The 16396-nt window shown below is 32.6% G+C and overlaps 1 protein-coding gene and 1 pseudogene across 3 annotated transcripts; both read right to left on the bottom strand.

Annotated features, from left to right (window-relative positions):
* Positions 1 to 301: 301 nt before the first annotated feature.
* Positions 302 to 8314, bottom strand: LOC115989530 (ankyrin repeat-containing protein NPR4-like). Of its 3 annotated transcripts, XM_031113236.1 has the most exons (6): positions 7743 to 8314; positions 7457 to 7615; positions 7293 to 7334; positions 7140 to 7187; positions 2256 to 2888; positions 302 to 1154 (listed from the first exon to the last, which is right to left on the bottom strand). In XM_031113236.1, the coding sequence occupies exons 1-5, from the start codon at positions 7846 to 7848 to the stop codon at positions 2395 to 2397; spliced, it is 849 nt and encodes a 282-aa protein (XP_030969096.1). In that variant the 5' UTR covers positions 7849 to 8314; the 3' UTR covers positions 302 to 1154; positions 2256 to 2394. The 3 variants fall into 3 exon arrangements, with proteins under 3 accessions (XP_030969096.1, XP_030969095.1, XP_030969094.1); XM_031113235.1 differs by having other exon boundaries at positions 7457 to 8314; XM_031113234.1 differs by having other exon boundaries at positions 7140 to 7334.
* A 2024-nt stretch (positions 8315 to 10338) lies between these two features.
* On the bottom strand, positions 10339 to 12833 carry LOC115991057 (annotated as a pseudogene).
* Positions 12834 to 16396: the final 3563 nt, after the last annotated feature.

Raw genomic sequence — 16396 nt, 5'->3', positions numbered from 1 at the left:
CAAAGTATACACATTCACTTTTTTGCACTAACCTTGTGAGCTGAAATCACAATTTCCACTTAAAAGTCATGATTTCAAGTCCATCAAGTCACCACTTTAATACAAAAAAAGTGAATGTATTTACTTTGTGTGCAAACATGTGTGAAATACACACCACTCAAAAAGAAAGATACTAGGATTTTTATGGTTAAAAGTTTTGAATACATTCTACTTTGTTATCCATAAATAAAACAAGTTAACAATAAGAACAAAATTGATTACTAAAATATAGGAACCAAAATGATAATTTGGGTTTCTTTTTTTCTTGGTTTCGCTACCGTAAATGAAGTTTCTTTATCACAAATCAAAGCACACTGAAGAGAAATATCTAACTTCTCGTTGTCTTATTACATATAGATTAATGTCAATACATTATGATAACAGGCCTTTGACATTTGGTGAATGATGGGAACAAAATGAACGCCGCCTTATAGTCAAAATCCAAAAGCCTATTCTCATGAGAGTTTATTGAGCTTCTTGGTCCTCAAGTAAGGAGGAAGGAATTTTTCGGGATATACCTTCTTCTTTATTTTCTTGGTAAGGGTGTGCAATAATTTGTTGAATGCAGCATACAACGGGAACTGCATAAGCGCAAACACAGAGACAGGAAGGAATGCAGCAGTATAAATCAGAGTTTTAGTCCAAGCTTTCTTTTGAAAATGAAGGAGGAGAAAAATAGTTGCTGCAAAAGAAAGCGTGGTCGTTGTCACGGAGAAGAAGAGCAATGTGAAGCCTATTAGTAACTTCCGAGGGAGAGATGCCTTGAAATTTTCATACTCAAATGGAGACGAGAGGATGGAGAGGAACATGACAACAGAAGTCAAGGAGCACGCAAGGGAAATAACATCCATGATGGTGAAGAGGACGAAGAATGGAGAGTCGATGAAATTAGGACGGCCTGAAGCATCGTTACCTCCAGGGACGGTGTAGGCAGCAGCGAAAACTACAGTGGCAACAAGGACAGAAACTGCAGAGCACGATTGAGAGGTGTCCTTTATCCACTTTTGTGCCAGCTCGAGAAGGCCAGCATGTGTTTCTTGAAATAACTCGTCTGCAGTCTTACCTTTATTGTTGCAGTGAATAATATAATGGGAGGGAATTATATTCCGCACGTGCTGCGTGGAGACAATTAGTCAACAAAAATGAGCTTCATTCTACACTACCAAACTAGCAATCTAGCATCATATCTGCTATACAACTCTAATAAAATTTTAATAATGAAAATCAAAACGACTAGAATTTATTTGGTACTAATACAATTTCAACAAAAAACAAAATAATTGTATACAAATTATTCACTTTTCTCTTTTTGAAAAAAAAATCAAGTTACTGACTTTTCCATTATTTACAAGCCAAATAAAATATATGTTTATTATCTAATTAGACTAATTTCATATTCCATAATTTTCAAATAGTTTTCTAAGTAAAAAAAAAATACACAAACTAGTCATTTTTGTGTAACCAGATAGCATCATGGCACCCAAATCTCAAGTTTAACATGTTTGATGTTCACAAAAAGTCAAAATTCATAATTAAGACACATGCACACAAGGTTTCACTGTATAATCAGTAATCGCATGAATAGATTAAGTGACCAATTTGTTTCTATAGTGTTCCTTGTACCAATTTTTTATTTTTTATACCAATTTTTCATATATATAAAATTTAATTGGAGACCTTTTTTTTTAATTGTTAGCCCCACCATCACCCGAAAATTTCAAATTACTAGTAGTTTGTCCACAAATTGACATCATTTTTTGAAGTGGTTAACGTCCTAAAAATGGATGAACCACTTAAGTTTAACCTATTTAGGTATTTTTTTAACTTAAAAAAAAAAAAAAAAAGTTAAAGAAAGGGGCCATAAGTATGGGCTAACAACTCATTTTCATTTTTTTGATGTATTTGGGTCAATTTAATTATTTTGAGAAAATTAGGTGATACTTTTGAAAATCTTAACCCTAAAATTGTAAATATATTTAATAAAAGAAAAGGCAATTAAAGATGTGTTTCTCGACTTAAAAAGATACTATGATTTTTTTAGTTTAGGACATGTTCTATGGAGAAAAGAAAAGTTTTTCATTCAGCATTGTGATTATTATATTTCTATTATTTTATATAATAAAACACATATTACTAAGGCTTGTAGAAAAATTGATTTTTTTCAAATCATGTCTTTTCCAATTATCCAAAATTAATACTCGATAGGGCTGGCTTACCTTAAGCCAACTCAATTCCTCTTGCAATTGGAAAGCAGGACCTGCAGCTTGTTCTCTTGACTCTCTCCCATAATATCTCTTCCCTTCTGCAACATGATGCAATAGGGTGTTGCCATTCTTATCAATCCGTGAAGCCAATCTACATTTCATTATCACTTTCATCTTCTTTACCCCGATGAAATATATCCCACTGACGGTGGCCAGTGGCCACATGCAATATGTTTTTCTCATCGTCATTGATGTACTCAATTACCTGTGGATACGATTCAGTCATCTTGTCAAATATTTCTACTATGCCATTGCTGGCTGCTTCAAGCAATGGGTGGTAAGATTTCTGATGATTTCTTTCAGTGGGTTGTCCCTTGGATGTGCCTTCTCCTCCCACTTCCTTTGTACCAGATGTTTGACCTTGTTCGCGAACAAGGTCAAACATCTTTTGACAAAGATAGAGGAAATCGCCTCTATCTTTGTCAACAGAGGTGTCTACTTTCTCTAAGGAAATAGTGGCTTCATTATTTAATTCGTGAGAAAAATCCTTCCACGTATAATCTGCCTCTACTAGCAACTCGGTGAGTTCTGAAGCTGATGAATGCATTCTCTTCATCTTCCAGAGTTTATCGATAGCCGGCCATCCTATACAATATACATGATGTATCATATATGCATGAGGAGAGAGAGGCCACTATGTATCTTGATCAAAATAACATCAACTTAATTTTTTTAAAATTTTTAGATATTATCTCTTGTAAGAAGTAGACCAAATTATCCATATAATAATTCAACATGTAGATATCACCATGTGAAAGATTGATGAGATTAACTTTGTTTTGATATAGGAGTATAAAATTGAATTATATACCATAAACTTATTGAGTTGTTACGTGATTGATTTGATATGCTTTCATACATATTTTCTTTTTCTTTTCCTTCAAAAAAGAGTGATGACTATTCTCAACCAAAAGAGAAAAAAAAAAAAAAAGTACCTAGGAAAACAGTTCATTTTGATAACTATTCATTTTCCCTCAATCTCCTCAGCTTTTTCTAAATAGATGCTATTGTACCCATGAAAATGTTCAATGACAGGAGCTACGACTCTCATGTGAGACCACTAGCAATGGGAGATGTAAAAAAAATACTTATTTTATATCTTCAAACACTATTTTATCAATCCATTCAACAATACACCCAACATCTTAGTTTTTATTTTTACATACAATCTAATAAAATAATATAAACTATCCTATCAACTCATTCTCTCTCTTTCTTCTTTTTTCTACTTTTATATTTATTTTTATGTTTAGCAACTATGAATAGTAGGTTGTATACTTGTATATATATAACCTTACTATTCATGGTTGCTAAAATTTTTTAGCAACTCACCCCAGATGAAGCTCAATTTTAGCAACTTGGGGGGTTTAACACACCCTCAATGCTAATGCCCACAAAGAGTACAAATCAGTACTACGGCTCCTACAACTGCAAGGGAATGAGCATATCGAAGGGATTGAATTGCAGAGGAGAAACTGAGAGATTAGTAATTGATAAAGGAGCAGCAGCGAATATCTTGGAAACGGAGGGAGAAGAAGCTTTGAGAAATGAGCAGGTCTTGGGGGAGTGTGGTGAATACATATAATTAAATGTTTCAGAAAATTAAAAAATTAATATTGCATTACCAAAGTGGATATAGTATTTCAAAAAATATGATTTTTAAAAAAAGAAAAAGTAGAAAATATTGAATTTATGAACCGTGATTTAGTCAAAGAACACAAAACCTGATGTAAATGAATTCATTAGCGCATTAGATAAATTAAACCAACTAAGCAATAAATGGACAAAAAAATAGATAGAAGAACTAAATCATTAAAAAAAAAAAAAAAAGAACTAAATTCTTTCTTTTCTTAAATTAGAAGGTCTGAATTAACATAGGAAAAGAAATTGAGGATAAAAATGAAACTGATTATATTTAAGAAATGAATAATATGGTTTATCCCAATTTAAAATTTAATTGTCAACAATTATCTCAATTTATACCTGTTCACATCAACTGATATAATATTAACTCGATAACTTGTAAATTTTAATCATCTTTCTCTCTTTATAGTTTTAAATTGAAGATCACATAAGTGACTACAAAATATCAAAATTCTGTATGATGAACACCCCATCCATATTTAGAATTTAGTATATTCATTCAATAATGATCGGGAGTCATGTAATACTGGGCCCATTATTTTATAGAAATAATAATTTTTTTCTCCTACAAAATTAAAGGATAACTCCTAATCTATACTCTAAAGGAGGGAAGACAATTCATCTTGGTCGATCATGTTCATATCGTATCGGAAAGTTGTGTCAAAGTAGGGATATTTTACTATATGAATGATGAATCTACCCTAATTCGACTCATTTGATAATTATATCAAAACTCTTCACTACTCACTTGAACCTTTTATAGTATGTGGGTTGACACGACACAACTTCCGTGTTTAATAAACACTATGTGTTGGAAACTGATACAATGTCCCAATTAACTTGTTTAACAAATATATTTTATTAGTGAATGACTCGTTTCAACCCATCTAAAGAAGATGGGGCTAATAACACTTTGTCATTCTAAACTATATCTTAAATTACACTTTGCACGATAAACTTCCTAAATGCACGATTAGCACTCTAAACTATAAATCATGTTACACTTTGCACCTTGCCATCAATTCTACCATTATTTTGGATGGAAAACCTAAGTTTAGGATGCAAAGTATAATTGAAAGTATAGTTTAGGGTAACAAAATGTAAATTCTGTATTTGTTTTTAAGGGATTGAGAATAGGGGCAATATGGTCTTTTTACATGATGCCATCCAAGATAACAGCATAATTAGGGTGTAAACCGTGCATTTTGAAAGTTTATAGTATCAAGTGTAATTTGGGGTATAATTTAAGGTGATAAAGTGTAATTTACCCAAGAATATGACACAAAACGGTTAATATGTTTTTATATATTATAAGTATATAAATTATAATAAATATAAATAAATATATTTTATACAAATTCTATGTCATAATAACATCAATTAAAGTACTTGTATAATATGACCTACAATTTTTTATTTCAAATCAATGAAATTTCACTCAAATTTGGTTATAAACAATTTAAGAAAGATAAAATTAAATAGGGGATTTTCTTTGTTTTGAGTAAAAATGTTAGACTTTAGATTTTTAACAAATTGTTCATTAATATTCTTAAGCATTTGCTTCAGTATTTACAATTCAAATTTATGTTAGATAAAAATAATATTTATTGACATGTCAAAACAGTTTAACCCATATTGACATGAATAACGAATTAGATCATTTTGTGTTTATTGCTAATAAAGTTGATTTTTAGATTTAGACCCCTGAATAAACAGTGTTTACCCAGTTTTAAGATCAAGTTGTTAATTAGATCAATTATGAAAGTCTTAGGTTAAACAAACAAATATACTATTATGCAATTGTTAAAAATTAAATAAGACACGATATGATGACCTAAGAAATCTTATGAAACAACTTATTTCAAAGGAAAAAACCTAAGAGGACTTGGCCTAATCAATCCTGAGGTAACAGTTTCACTATAAGCTAGAGATTTACAATCGAGAATAACAATTCATAGTAAATCTAACTTTAATTACCGAACTGTGCTCTATATCCCACAAACTTCCTTTATAGTGAACTACTTCAATGTGAAACCCCAATCCACGCACTTCAAAATCCTATTGAAGCTTTAGATCTCCAGTATACTTGATAGCTAAAAGTTAACAACTTGATTCCACTAGTTCAATGAGTATGTGTGTGATCTTTCGTAATGGCTTGAAAGAGTAGAAGGTACAAAACCTCTTAGCTCTCAAAAGAGTGGCTCCCAAGTCTTAGAGAGCGTACATTAGGGTTTCGCTTAAATACTAAGCGTAGTTGGACTAAAACTCAAATCACTAATTACGCTTAATGAGCTGAAATATAAATTCTTGAAATCGAATTTCAATAGGTCGAAATTGTTAAATTTTGATTCCTTGAATCTGCAGTTTCATGTTCATGTACATTGTCTTGGCAGTATCTTGAGTATTGTATAATCATTCTTATAGACACTATAATCTATATTTAGATAGGTTTATGTTCATGTGTTTGCCGATAAATCTATACACATATATAGTACCTAACATAGATCAACAAAAAATTGACTTATATATTAATTGTGTTAAAAGTGGCTTGCTTGCTCCCCGCCCCAAACCTATTTCTACAAAATATTAACCCACAAGAAATACGAATTGTATTTGTGGATTGTGTTAAATATTATTATTCCTCTCAAGTTCTATTTTTATACTAAAAAAAAAAAAGTTTTATCTCGTTGTAGCGAAAATTTTCCAAATAGAGGAAGAGGCCTAAATCCAACCAATGGACTTTATAGCAAAACACTAGATTTCTCTTCCTTTCATGTTTTAATGAGAATAGTCACTATTGGTTATAGGTATAGCCGTGTAAGTACAGAATACAAATCATCTGTACCATTTTTTGTATACCACTTTACATTCTATTAATTACACCTTGCTATGTGTGTATATATATATATATATATATATATATTTTTTTTTTTCATTTTCAACTCCAATTATTTTATAAGGAAAGTAAAATCAATACATTACAAATATATTATTGGTGGAATATAGAGTGGTACACAAAAAATAGTATAGGGAATTTGTATTTGTAAATATGTGCGAATAAATATTTTTCATTCGATGTAGGATTGACACAAAGATTTTTCTTCTAAAGCTTAAAAAATTAAAAAGGACTTATGAAGTAAATTAAAGTGTATGCAGAACATGTGCCCGGTGAACTGTAAATTAAGGTCGCACCTTTAGCTATGGCCCTCCACATAGCTCTGTATCTTTTAATTAAAATTGCTGCACTTTGAATAAAATACTTGGTTAGAAGCATAATAGCATACAAATGAAGGAATACAAAGAAAGTGTTTATTTGATCACTTGACGGTATTTGAGCATCATTACCATCATCAGAAACGTCATCATCCTCGAACTGACTAGGAAGGCCTGTACTCAGAACATATATATGATTAAATTAATTATGTTATTATCTTAGTTCTAAACCATAATATTAAGAATGCTTCCGGCGCTCAAAGTAAATGGAACAACATAGAACCATAGGGACATACAATAATAGAGGAATTTCTTCAGTTTGGCCATGTAGGTATATTCCGAATAACTTCTGAAAACATGTGGCATTTTCGCTAGCAGGTGAAGACATGTCAGGCCATTTTGTTCCTCCTTTTTTGCAAGTTCCCTGTCCTTTCTCAGTAGCCATATAGCGGCGTCTGCATTTGAAAGATAGAGCATGTTAAAGCATGCTATTTGTATATGTAGAAAAATTATGTGTACTAAAGTTTGTTATTTAAACGTTCAACAATTTGAAAGTAAGACAGTAAGAGAGATCAGAGAGACCAAAGTGTTGGCCTATGACAGCAATATGGAGAATGGACATTTTGTCTTTTCTTCTTCGAAAGTGAGAACTTAAATCCCCAACTTTAGTAGCCAAATATTTGGCCATTTTTGTCTGACCGAGGGCAACGGCCCTATATATCGGGGTTTCACCCAGATTGTTTTCAGCCTTGAGAAGATCTTCTAGTGTGCCTTCGCCTGAATAGAGTTGAGATGGCTCTTGGAGTTTTCCAACCAAGAAATTTGCTGTTTTAACTCTGTCAGTCGCGGCCACCTCGTGAAAAGTATTATTACCATGTTGGTTCTTCTTGTTTAATTAAGGCGTCGAACAAACTAGAGGTGGCTGGTAGTAAGTTAACCAAATGTTGAAGCAGTTCCTTTTCTTCACTGTATGCTGCAATATGAAACGCAGTGTCCTCTTCTACTGTCATCTGAGAACAGAGTTGCGCGCGATTTTTCTCGAAGAAGCTTTTCATGACGTCCCACTGTCCGCCCAAGGCTGCCAGATAAGGCTTCCTTAGCCTTGAAATCTTTTCCCAATTTATCTCTTTTCCTTCCTCCAAATCTCTCTCCATTTCTCGTGGATTAGTTGTGTCTCATACTATCATTGTGACTGCCCTTTTGTTTTATAGATCATGGCTATCAAATCATGTGCTTCTAAGAAAGTGGAAGGGGAATCTACTTTTTGGCTATTATTGCTCGGTTTGACGGTAAAGTTCGTAAACACTATTAGTATGGTATAAATACTAAATTCGATGCCCTTTTATATATGCATTTCTTTTCCCATTTTTGTAACAGAAGACTGTCGTGAATCTTTGTTTGAAAGGTAAAAAACATTTCTCTAGTGTGGATGAAGTCATGTCTCATTCTCTCGTGACGCACGCTTACACTATATATTAATTAATTATGTACGCTTCCGCTTGAAGGCTAATTGCATAATGAAGAATGGAGTCTATTTTGGAGCATTGCGAAGGAGGTCCTTCATGTTGCGAGGTCAGAGTTGTCATTAGCAAAATCTGTAAATAAGGCAAAACCGCACAAGTAATCAATGACTTTCAAATGGCACAACTTAGAAGGTAGAATGATTAAGATCAATCATCGTACACCTTTGGTGTGATAGTCATTTCACAAGTATAAGTATTTGTGGGTGTGGGGATAAGGGTCAAGATTTAAGTCTTTAGGAGAAAGTTTCACACGTATATATACACTTAGATTAGGTTAAAATGAAATTTCTATTTTGTATTAAAAAAAATGATTAAGATCCATACAGCTTAGTATTTTTTTTTTTGAGAAACATACAGCTTAGTAGAAAATAAAGATTTTAAAAATAACACATATACACTTTAATTAAGTTAGAATATAATTTCTATCTTGTATTAAAAAAATGATTAAAATCCATTCAGCTTGGCAGAAAATAAATATTTTAAAAATAATAATAATTATAATAGTGTACATTTTTAAACAAAATATATATTGTGGCTAATTATAAGTGTAAAACTATTTAAATAGCATTTTTTTTTTTTTTAAGGGATTGAATGTACGGGTAAGTTCTTTGCTTTCCAAGTCTCCCGCAAATCCAAATCTTGATACTTGAGTCTAACTAACGAAGGGCGGTCTCATGAAAAAAAATAAAAACTTACTACAGGATAAAAACTTTAAAATGTTAATTATAATATTTTTTTTTGTAAGTACTATTTAATAATGACCTTTTCTTTTCTCTTATTTATATCACTGAAAAAATGAGCCACACCCTATAAATTAGGGCAAAGAATTGGCATCTCGATGCTCTTCATCCTCAACTTTCAAATTATTAAAAAAGGTAATAATAAAAAATAAAAAATAAATCTTAGGTAGGCTATTTGTATATTACTATTAGACTATCCCACTCTTTGCATTTCAACGTGCGGAGCATCACAGTCGAAGCAAGAAAAAGGACCTGATAATTAGTGGAAGGGTATCTACTTTGCTGACTCAAACACTAAAGTTTCTAGACAATATTTTGGAATAATATAAAGACTAAAATTATTCGATGCTCTTTTCCACATAAATTCAATTTAAACTATTATTCTATGGTTTGTAATGAAATATTGTTGTTAAATCTTATTATGGGGATGGATTGGTGAATTAAAGAGCCCACGAGAGATGAGGTGATTGATGTTATGGTGATTCTTGCAGGCGGAGAGAGAATTTTTCGAAGGGGGAAAAGGTTAAACATAACAAAATTCTTAAGTAAAAGAATTCATGACCCAAAACAAATATATATTATTATTACTTTTTATTTTTTAAGCTTCTTTGTATTAAAAGCATTGCACCGGTTCTCAACTTGTTATTCAAACTATCCCAACTTTACCCTTTGTGGTGTTTAAACCACTTAGATGTGAGCAAAAACTATAGAAGAAAAGAGGTACAGACATTTATTGAACACAGTTTTGAGATACATTATGTCTGAGGCACAAACATTTATTACATAGTTTTCTTGTTAGTATTCAACACATTTAAAAATAAAATAAAATCATAGTAGCTCATGTTGTGTCACTTTCATCAATAGGAAATTACAATGAGCAACAAGTGATTCCAAAAGCCTAATATCTTAGCTCTCTCAAACGGACATGGTGTATTGAGGGTTTGGGGAATTAGAGGTTAAAGTGACCCCTTTGGTTTCCCTAGATAAACAGTGACTTTGAGAAATTACTTGCCATGCATTCTTGAGCAAGTACCTGTAGGTTTTTGATAATGATCGATAGAGAGGGTAATATGAAAGTGCAAAGAGTCCAACTGGAATGAAAGAGACAGCATATAGGATCACTTTTCTCCACCCTTCCCCATTGTGTATCATAAGGAGTACTGTTGCTGCAAATGCTATCATCATGATGAGGACAGAGAAGAACAACAAAGTTAAGCCGTATGTCAACTTATTAGGAAGAGAATGTCTAAAGTCTGCAAATCGAAATGGTGATGCTGTGATTCCAAGAAATACAACCACTGATGTCAAAGCAAATGAAATTGATAGTACGTCTGCCACTGTAAAAACCACAAAAAATGGTTGATTGAGGAGGACTGGGGCACCAATCTGACCATTTGAGCCTCCAGGTATTGTATAAGCTGCGGCAAAGGCAACAGTAGCAATGAGAACAGCCACAAGTGAACATCCTTCAGCAGTGCGCTTTATCCATTCTATGGCTTTTTGCCGGAGTTCTTTATTTGTTTTATCAAATAATCCCTCTGCAGTCAACTTTTGATTGTTGCGGTGATCAAAGTAATGGGATGGCGTAACTTCCTTCACACGCTGCATATGATAGCATAAAAAAAAGAATGAGATAACTATTTAAATTGAGAGGCAAGGAAAAACCTAAATATAAAAGAAAATTATAAAATGACATTTTGGAGACCATGATACTCTTTTAACTTTGGTAAAATTCTAGAAGCAAGATCAAAGCCATTAGAGATTCAAAATTGTGCATCAAGTGAACTTCAACCACTGTGAGAATATGTAGTCTACACTCTACAATGTCATAAAGAATAGAGTGGATGTGTTTGTGTAGTATGTGGTAGCATGAACACCTAAAGCATATGAGAAAAAAGGGTGCTAGAAGTGTAATACCTCAAACCAAACCAACTCCTCTTGCAATTCAAGTGCAGGGCCTTGGATCTTCTCAGGCACATAATCCTTATTTTTTTTCCCAACTGTGTAGTATGGAATTCCCATCTTCATCAATTTTTTGTACTAGTCTATTCAATGATAACTCCATTTTTGTTACAAGCTCAAAAATCTTTAATTGGCGGTACTTGATTGCTATATGCAATATATTTCGCCCTTTCTCATCAATATGCTCAACTGACTGGGGGTACAAGCTTAATATTTGTTCAACAATCTCTACACAGCCTGACTTAGTTGCTAGGAACAAAGGAGTTTTTATTGCTGCATCTGAATTTTTTGTTGCCCCTTCCTCTGCACCAAGAAAACTCATGGGGGTTCCCTCCGCAACTCTTTTCTCTACCGTCGAACTACCACCGTGCTTGTGGAGGGTAGGCTTACCATGACATATCTCTTTCTATTAGGAAATTGGCAAGCTTCACAGCACATTGATATTTTTGCTTTTGTTTTTCCATTGCTTCTTTCTTGGTGGAACTACAATATAAGATGACTATTCTTGAAATGGGTCAGTATTTGTTGCATATAAAATAAATTGTACCATAAAACAGAATATTAAACGAAGTTCATGTAAACTATCCAAGAATGTAGCATAATGACTTTTACGAGAGGGAATTATTAAGAAATTTAGTCATAAACTTTTTTTTTTTTTCATTTATTTTTATCTACTACATAATAAGTTCAATTATACCAACCAGAATTGAGTAATCCCTTTTCACCATCACGTTGAAAAGCTCCAGGGTTGCATGATAGAAGCTGAAGGCCAGTCATCCCATCCCCGTCTCGTTCCCCAAGTAATTGTCCGAACTTAGTTGTAATGTCCAAGGCCAACTCTGTTTTCAAATTTTATACAAGGGAAAGAAGACAATAAAATAGATTACTTAAAGATGAAATGAGTGCATAGTTACATGATTTTTACGAATCAAAGAGAACTAACCAAAATGCTGTGCAAGGATCGCAATGTGTAGAATTGTGGTTTTATCACTCCTCTGGAGGAAGAGTTTCTGATTGGGCTCATCATAATCAGCAATTTTTTTGGCAAGAAAGTTGAACATGATCTGCTTGCCATAACGGACTGATCGAAACAGCACCGTCTCTCCTAGGTGGTTACGCATGCATAACAATCCTGGAGCTTTCTCTAACACTTTCTTAGCCACATCAATTGAATAATTGGATATGGCCGCCTCGTGGAGGATAGTGTTTCCAATATGGTTTTGGCGGGTCAGTTTATCAAGATGGCGATTAGGCAATTCCTCTAGAAGTCTCAGTACCAAGTCATGTTTCTTGGCATAACTGGCCACCTGGAGCACTGTGTCATCGTGTATAGTTAATATGTGCAGTCCATGCTCATCAACTTCTTCACAAAGTTGTTCCACTGTCCCTTTGTCTTCGCTCTGCAAAGCTTTGTACAGTTTTGCATTTAATATTTGAGTTCTTGCCATGGAACAACTTGATTGAGATGTGTTCACTTGTTGAAGCTGCGAATTTCTCCGTGAATCAACAATTGAAGTGAAAGCAAAGTGATGGAAGAGTTTTTTAAGCAGTCTGAAGTAATAATAATAATAATAATAATAATAATAATAATAATGATAATAACAATAAGAAACTACACAAAAATTTTCATAAGTTGATAAAGTGGTAATTTTCTTTATGTATCAATTATATTTGAAATGACATCATTTTCACATTAGTTGTTATGAAAATATTATGAAAATAAGCCATAACTAGTCAAGATAGCGGAGTAAAATAACAGCTCCATCCTGGAAAAGAAGTGCTCCATGATTGGTTTAAAATTCTCTATTAATCTCTTTGAACCAGTAATTAATTTACAATTACAGAACACTCTTTGTTTTTTAGAAACAGAGGACTCTGTTCTTAAGTTGAAACAGAGTCTGACAGAATGAAAAAACCACCTAAGAAACTCTTAACGGCTAGTACACATGGATAACTGAATCTTACAATAACCAATCATATCACAACACCTACAAAATATGACTAGTAGTTTATAAATACATTAGCCTAAGCTACTGTCGTATCTTGAGCTTTCATCTTCAACGGAATAAACAAAAATGCAACACACAAAGACTTCTTACTACTACACAATATGATGGGCCATTGAGATGCTATGTTCATTCGTTGGAGGCAGAGCAAGCGTATGGCCTAAGAAAATTTTATGATAAAAAAATTTTAAATTGTTGTCTAATATTTTTATCATAGGTTATGCTAGGAAAACCGTAAATTTAACAACATAAAATTTATAAACTAGTATGTCACTAATCACAAAACAAAATTCATACATTTATTAATTAAGTTGTTAAAGTTTACCAATCTCAATTATTACCACAACAATTTGTAAACGTTTTATAATAAAATTTGTAGTTGCTTTCTATTTTTTCTCACACCTCCAAAATACCATACAAATAGAAGTACTTGAATATTTTATATTTTATTTAACAAAAAACAATAATGGGTAAAAATTTCCCGTCTATGTTTTGGGTACACAATTTCCCCTCTTATGTTTGAAACCAACCAATTTTTCCCTCTATGTTTGGGAAATGAGCAAATACTTTCAATCTATTACTTTTTCAGTTAAATTTAATAAAATTACAATGATTACAAATGCAATCTAAAATACTCTGAAGATCACTTCAAGATATATAATTCTAAATATTTAACCCGAGTAGAACTCGTCAACTTATCTCAAACTCTCTAATTAACTTATATATCTTCTAATCTAATTAATTATAGTGGAATCCATCATTTCAGACGAAACAATAGTATAGTGAGTAGTGACGAATAAAATTTTTACAAGAATATAAACCCAACTGGCACTTTTCCATCAAAAAAATTTTTAAGTATCAAGACAATATTCCTTAGTTTGTGTTAACTGCTAGTTGAGAGGAATGTGGCTTCATTAGACAATAAAAGTGGACAGTCATAAACTATTAAACTTTTAAGAAACGTACGATCACTCACTAGTTTGAATATCACAATCCCCCCTTTTTTTTGGGAGATGAAAGGTCAATTCTTAAATATATATATATATATATATATATATATATATATATATATATATACACATATATATAAACATTAGAAAGTGGAGAAAAAAAGTATGTTGTGTTAGAATATATTAGGATATTACAAAATCACAGTACAACATGGTTCCAACTTCCAATAATATGCTATATATTCTATCATCTAAGATACTGATCAATTACAATGCTCGACAGATTACGGGATTAAGAAAGAGCATTATTTGCTACATTTAGGGTCCGTTTGGATACAGCTGAAAACTGAAAACTGAAAAACACTGTAGCGAAATAATTTTTAAATGTGTGAATAGTATCGTGGGACCCATTTTTAATGAAAAAGTTACTGAAAAGTGAAATTTGTGGGTCTGTGAACAGTACACGATGTGCTGTGATTGGTCCAAAAAAATTTTGAAAAGTCAAAGTTTGCGGCTACTGTTCATTGAACAGTGCATGAACAGTAGCTGCAACACCCAAAACGCGTGAAAAAAAAAAAAAAAAAAAAAAAAAAAAAAAAAAAAAAAAAAAAACTGAAAAACGCAAACGCAGGATTGGGCAGAAAACGCCCAATCCAAACGCACTCTTAATGGATTTTGTAGGTATAATTTTTCTTGAGAAGAATTTTTTAGGTATAATTGATCACTTCTTGTCATTTATTACCATTATTATTAAGCTTAGTTAATACTTAAGATTTAATTAAGAGGTATTGTAGGGGTAAAATTCCCAAGTCAAACAATGGGCCTTGGGCCCTATACAGAGTCCAACTACGACCACAGGGAGAAATGGGCTGCCAAAACAAATGCTAACCCAACCCTAATAAGTCCAAACTTATTTAAAGGAGACGTCCGAGGAGGAGTGTCTCCTCAGACGCACCGAATACAAGCCCAACGTGCACCCTATCCATAATAAGGAGTCATTCCAAACAAATATTAGTAATAAGGATAAGTCTCAAAAAGCAGGAAGGAGGAAGGAAAGATAAGTCTCATGATAGAGAAAATCTTCACAAACAAAAATTCCACTTGGTGAATTTCAAGTCACCACTCCTAAGGAATCCATTAATTAAGAATAAAATGGTTACAAGTATAAGAAATCTTACCAAACTAGACTATTCTAACATACTAACTTACAGTTGAACCTATTGACCAATGCTAGTATCAACTTCAATACCCAATTGGACCTGTTCTTGTAAAGGCTTCTCCCTACACATATCTCATTATGTGACTAACTCCATAGCATGTTGCAGTTGATTTGAAGCAACTTCACACAAAAACACCAATAAGATCTTCAATTGTTGGTGCTAGAAACTTTGCTTGGAACTGAGCCCAAAGATGCACAAGCGTTGTTGCAATATCTCCTTCTTTTACTTTATGAACTCCTAGGTTCAAAAAGTGGAGGCTAAGGTTTCAATAATGAAGCTATGGGAAACCTTATAGAGCATTAGGGTTTTTTGTATCTACCACCTTATTTATATAGGAGCTTAATGGGCCTTTTAAATAGGCCTTCCTATTAGGTTACACAAACCCATAAACAATATCCACTTAGAATAAAACATTGCAGGCTATATCAAAAATCATGTAGCTCAATTGATCGAGAGGAATTGAGATAGGGATCAAACTTTATTAATTCTTGATAGATTGACAGGTATTGAGGAGGTATTGAGACCTAGAGTTCAACTTTTCTTGAGCAATTATTTGAGTATTTTTCATGTCTTCAATAATACCACTTGTTGGACAATAAATGATCTTCTTGAACACATTGAAACTAAGACTAAGCCTGAGTTTGGATAGAGTTGAAACTCACTTTCAACTACGTTTGCGCAAAATTAGTAGTTCCCGTGCACTGTTTACGGCACCTACAAGTACTTTTTAAAGCAAAATCTTCATTAAAATTGGATCTCACAGCACTATTTGCACATTTAAAAATTATTTTATTATAGTGTTTTCAGTTTTCAGGAATAAACAGTATCAAATAGA

The sequence above is a fragment of the Quercus lobata genome, chromosome 5 (assembly GCF_001633185.2).
Source record: "Quercus lobata isolate SW786 chromosome 5, ValleyOak3.0 Primary Assembly, whole genome shotgun sequence".
NCBI classification, from domain to species: domain Eukaryota; kingdom Viridiplantae; phylum Streptophyta; class Magnoliopsida; order Fagales; family Fagaceae; genus Quercus; species Quercus lobata.
The sequence above is the reverse complement of the archived record's forward strand: the minus strand, read 5'-3'. Positions and strand labels throughout refer to the sequence as shown.

Coding starts and splice junctions, on each gene's coding strand:
- LOC115989530 (XM_031113234.1), bottom strand. CDS start 7,848: ATGGCCAAATATTTGGCTACTAAAGTTGGGGATTTAAGTTCTCACTTT. Junction 7,335..7,456: donor GAAGAAATTCCTCTATTATT/GTATGTCCCTAT, acceptor TTCTGAGTACAG/GCCTTCCTAGTCAGTTCGAG. Junction 2,889..7,139: donor GTGGAGGGCCATAGCTAAAG/GTGCGACCTTAA, acceptor TATATTGTATAG/GATGGCCGGCTATCGATAAA.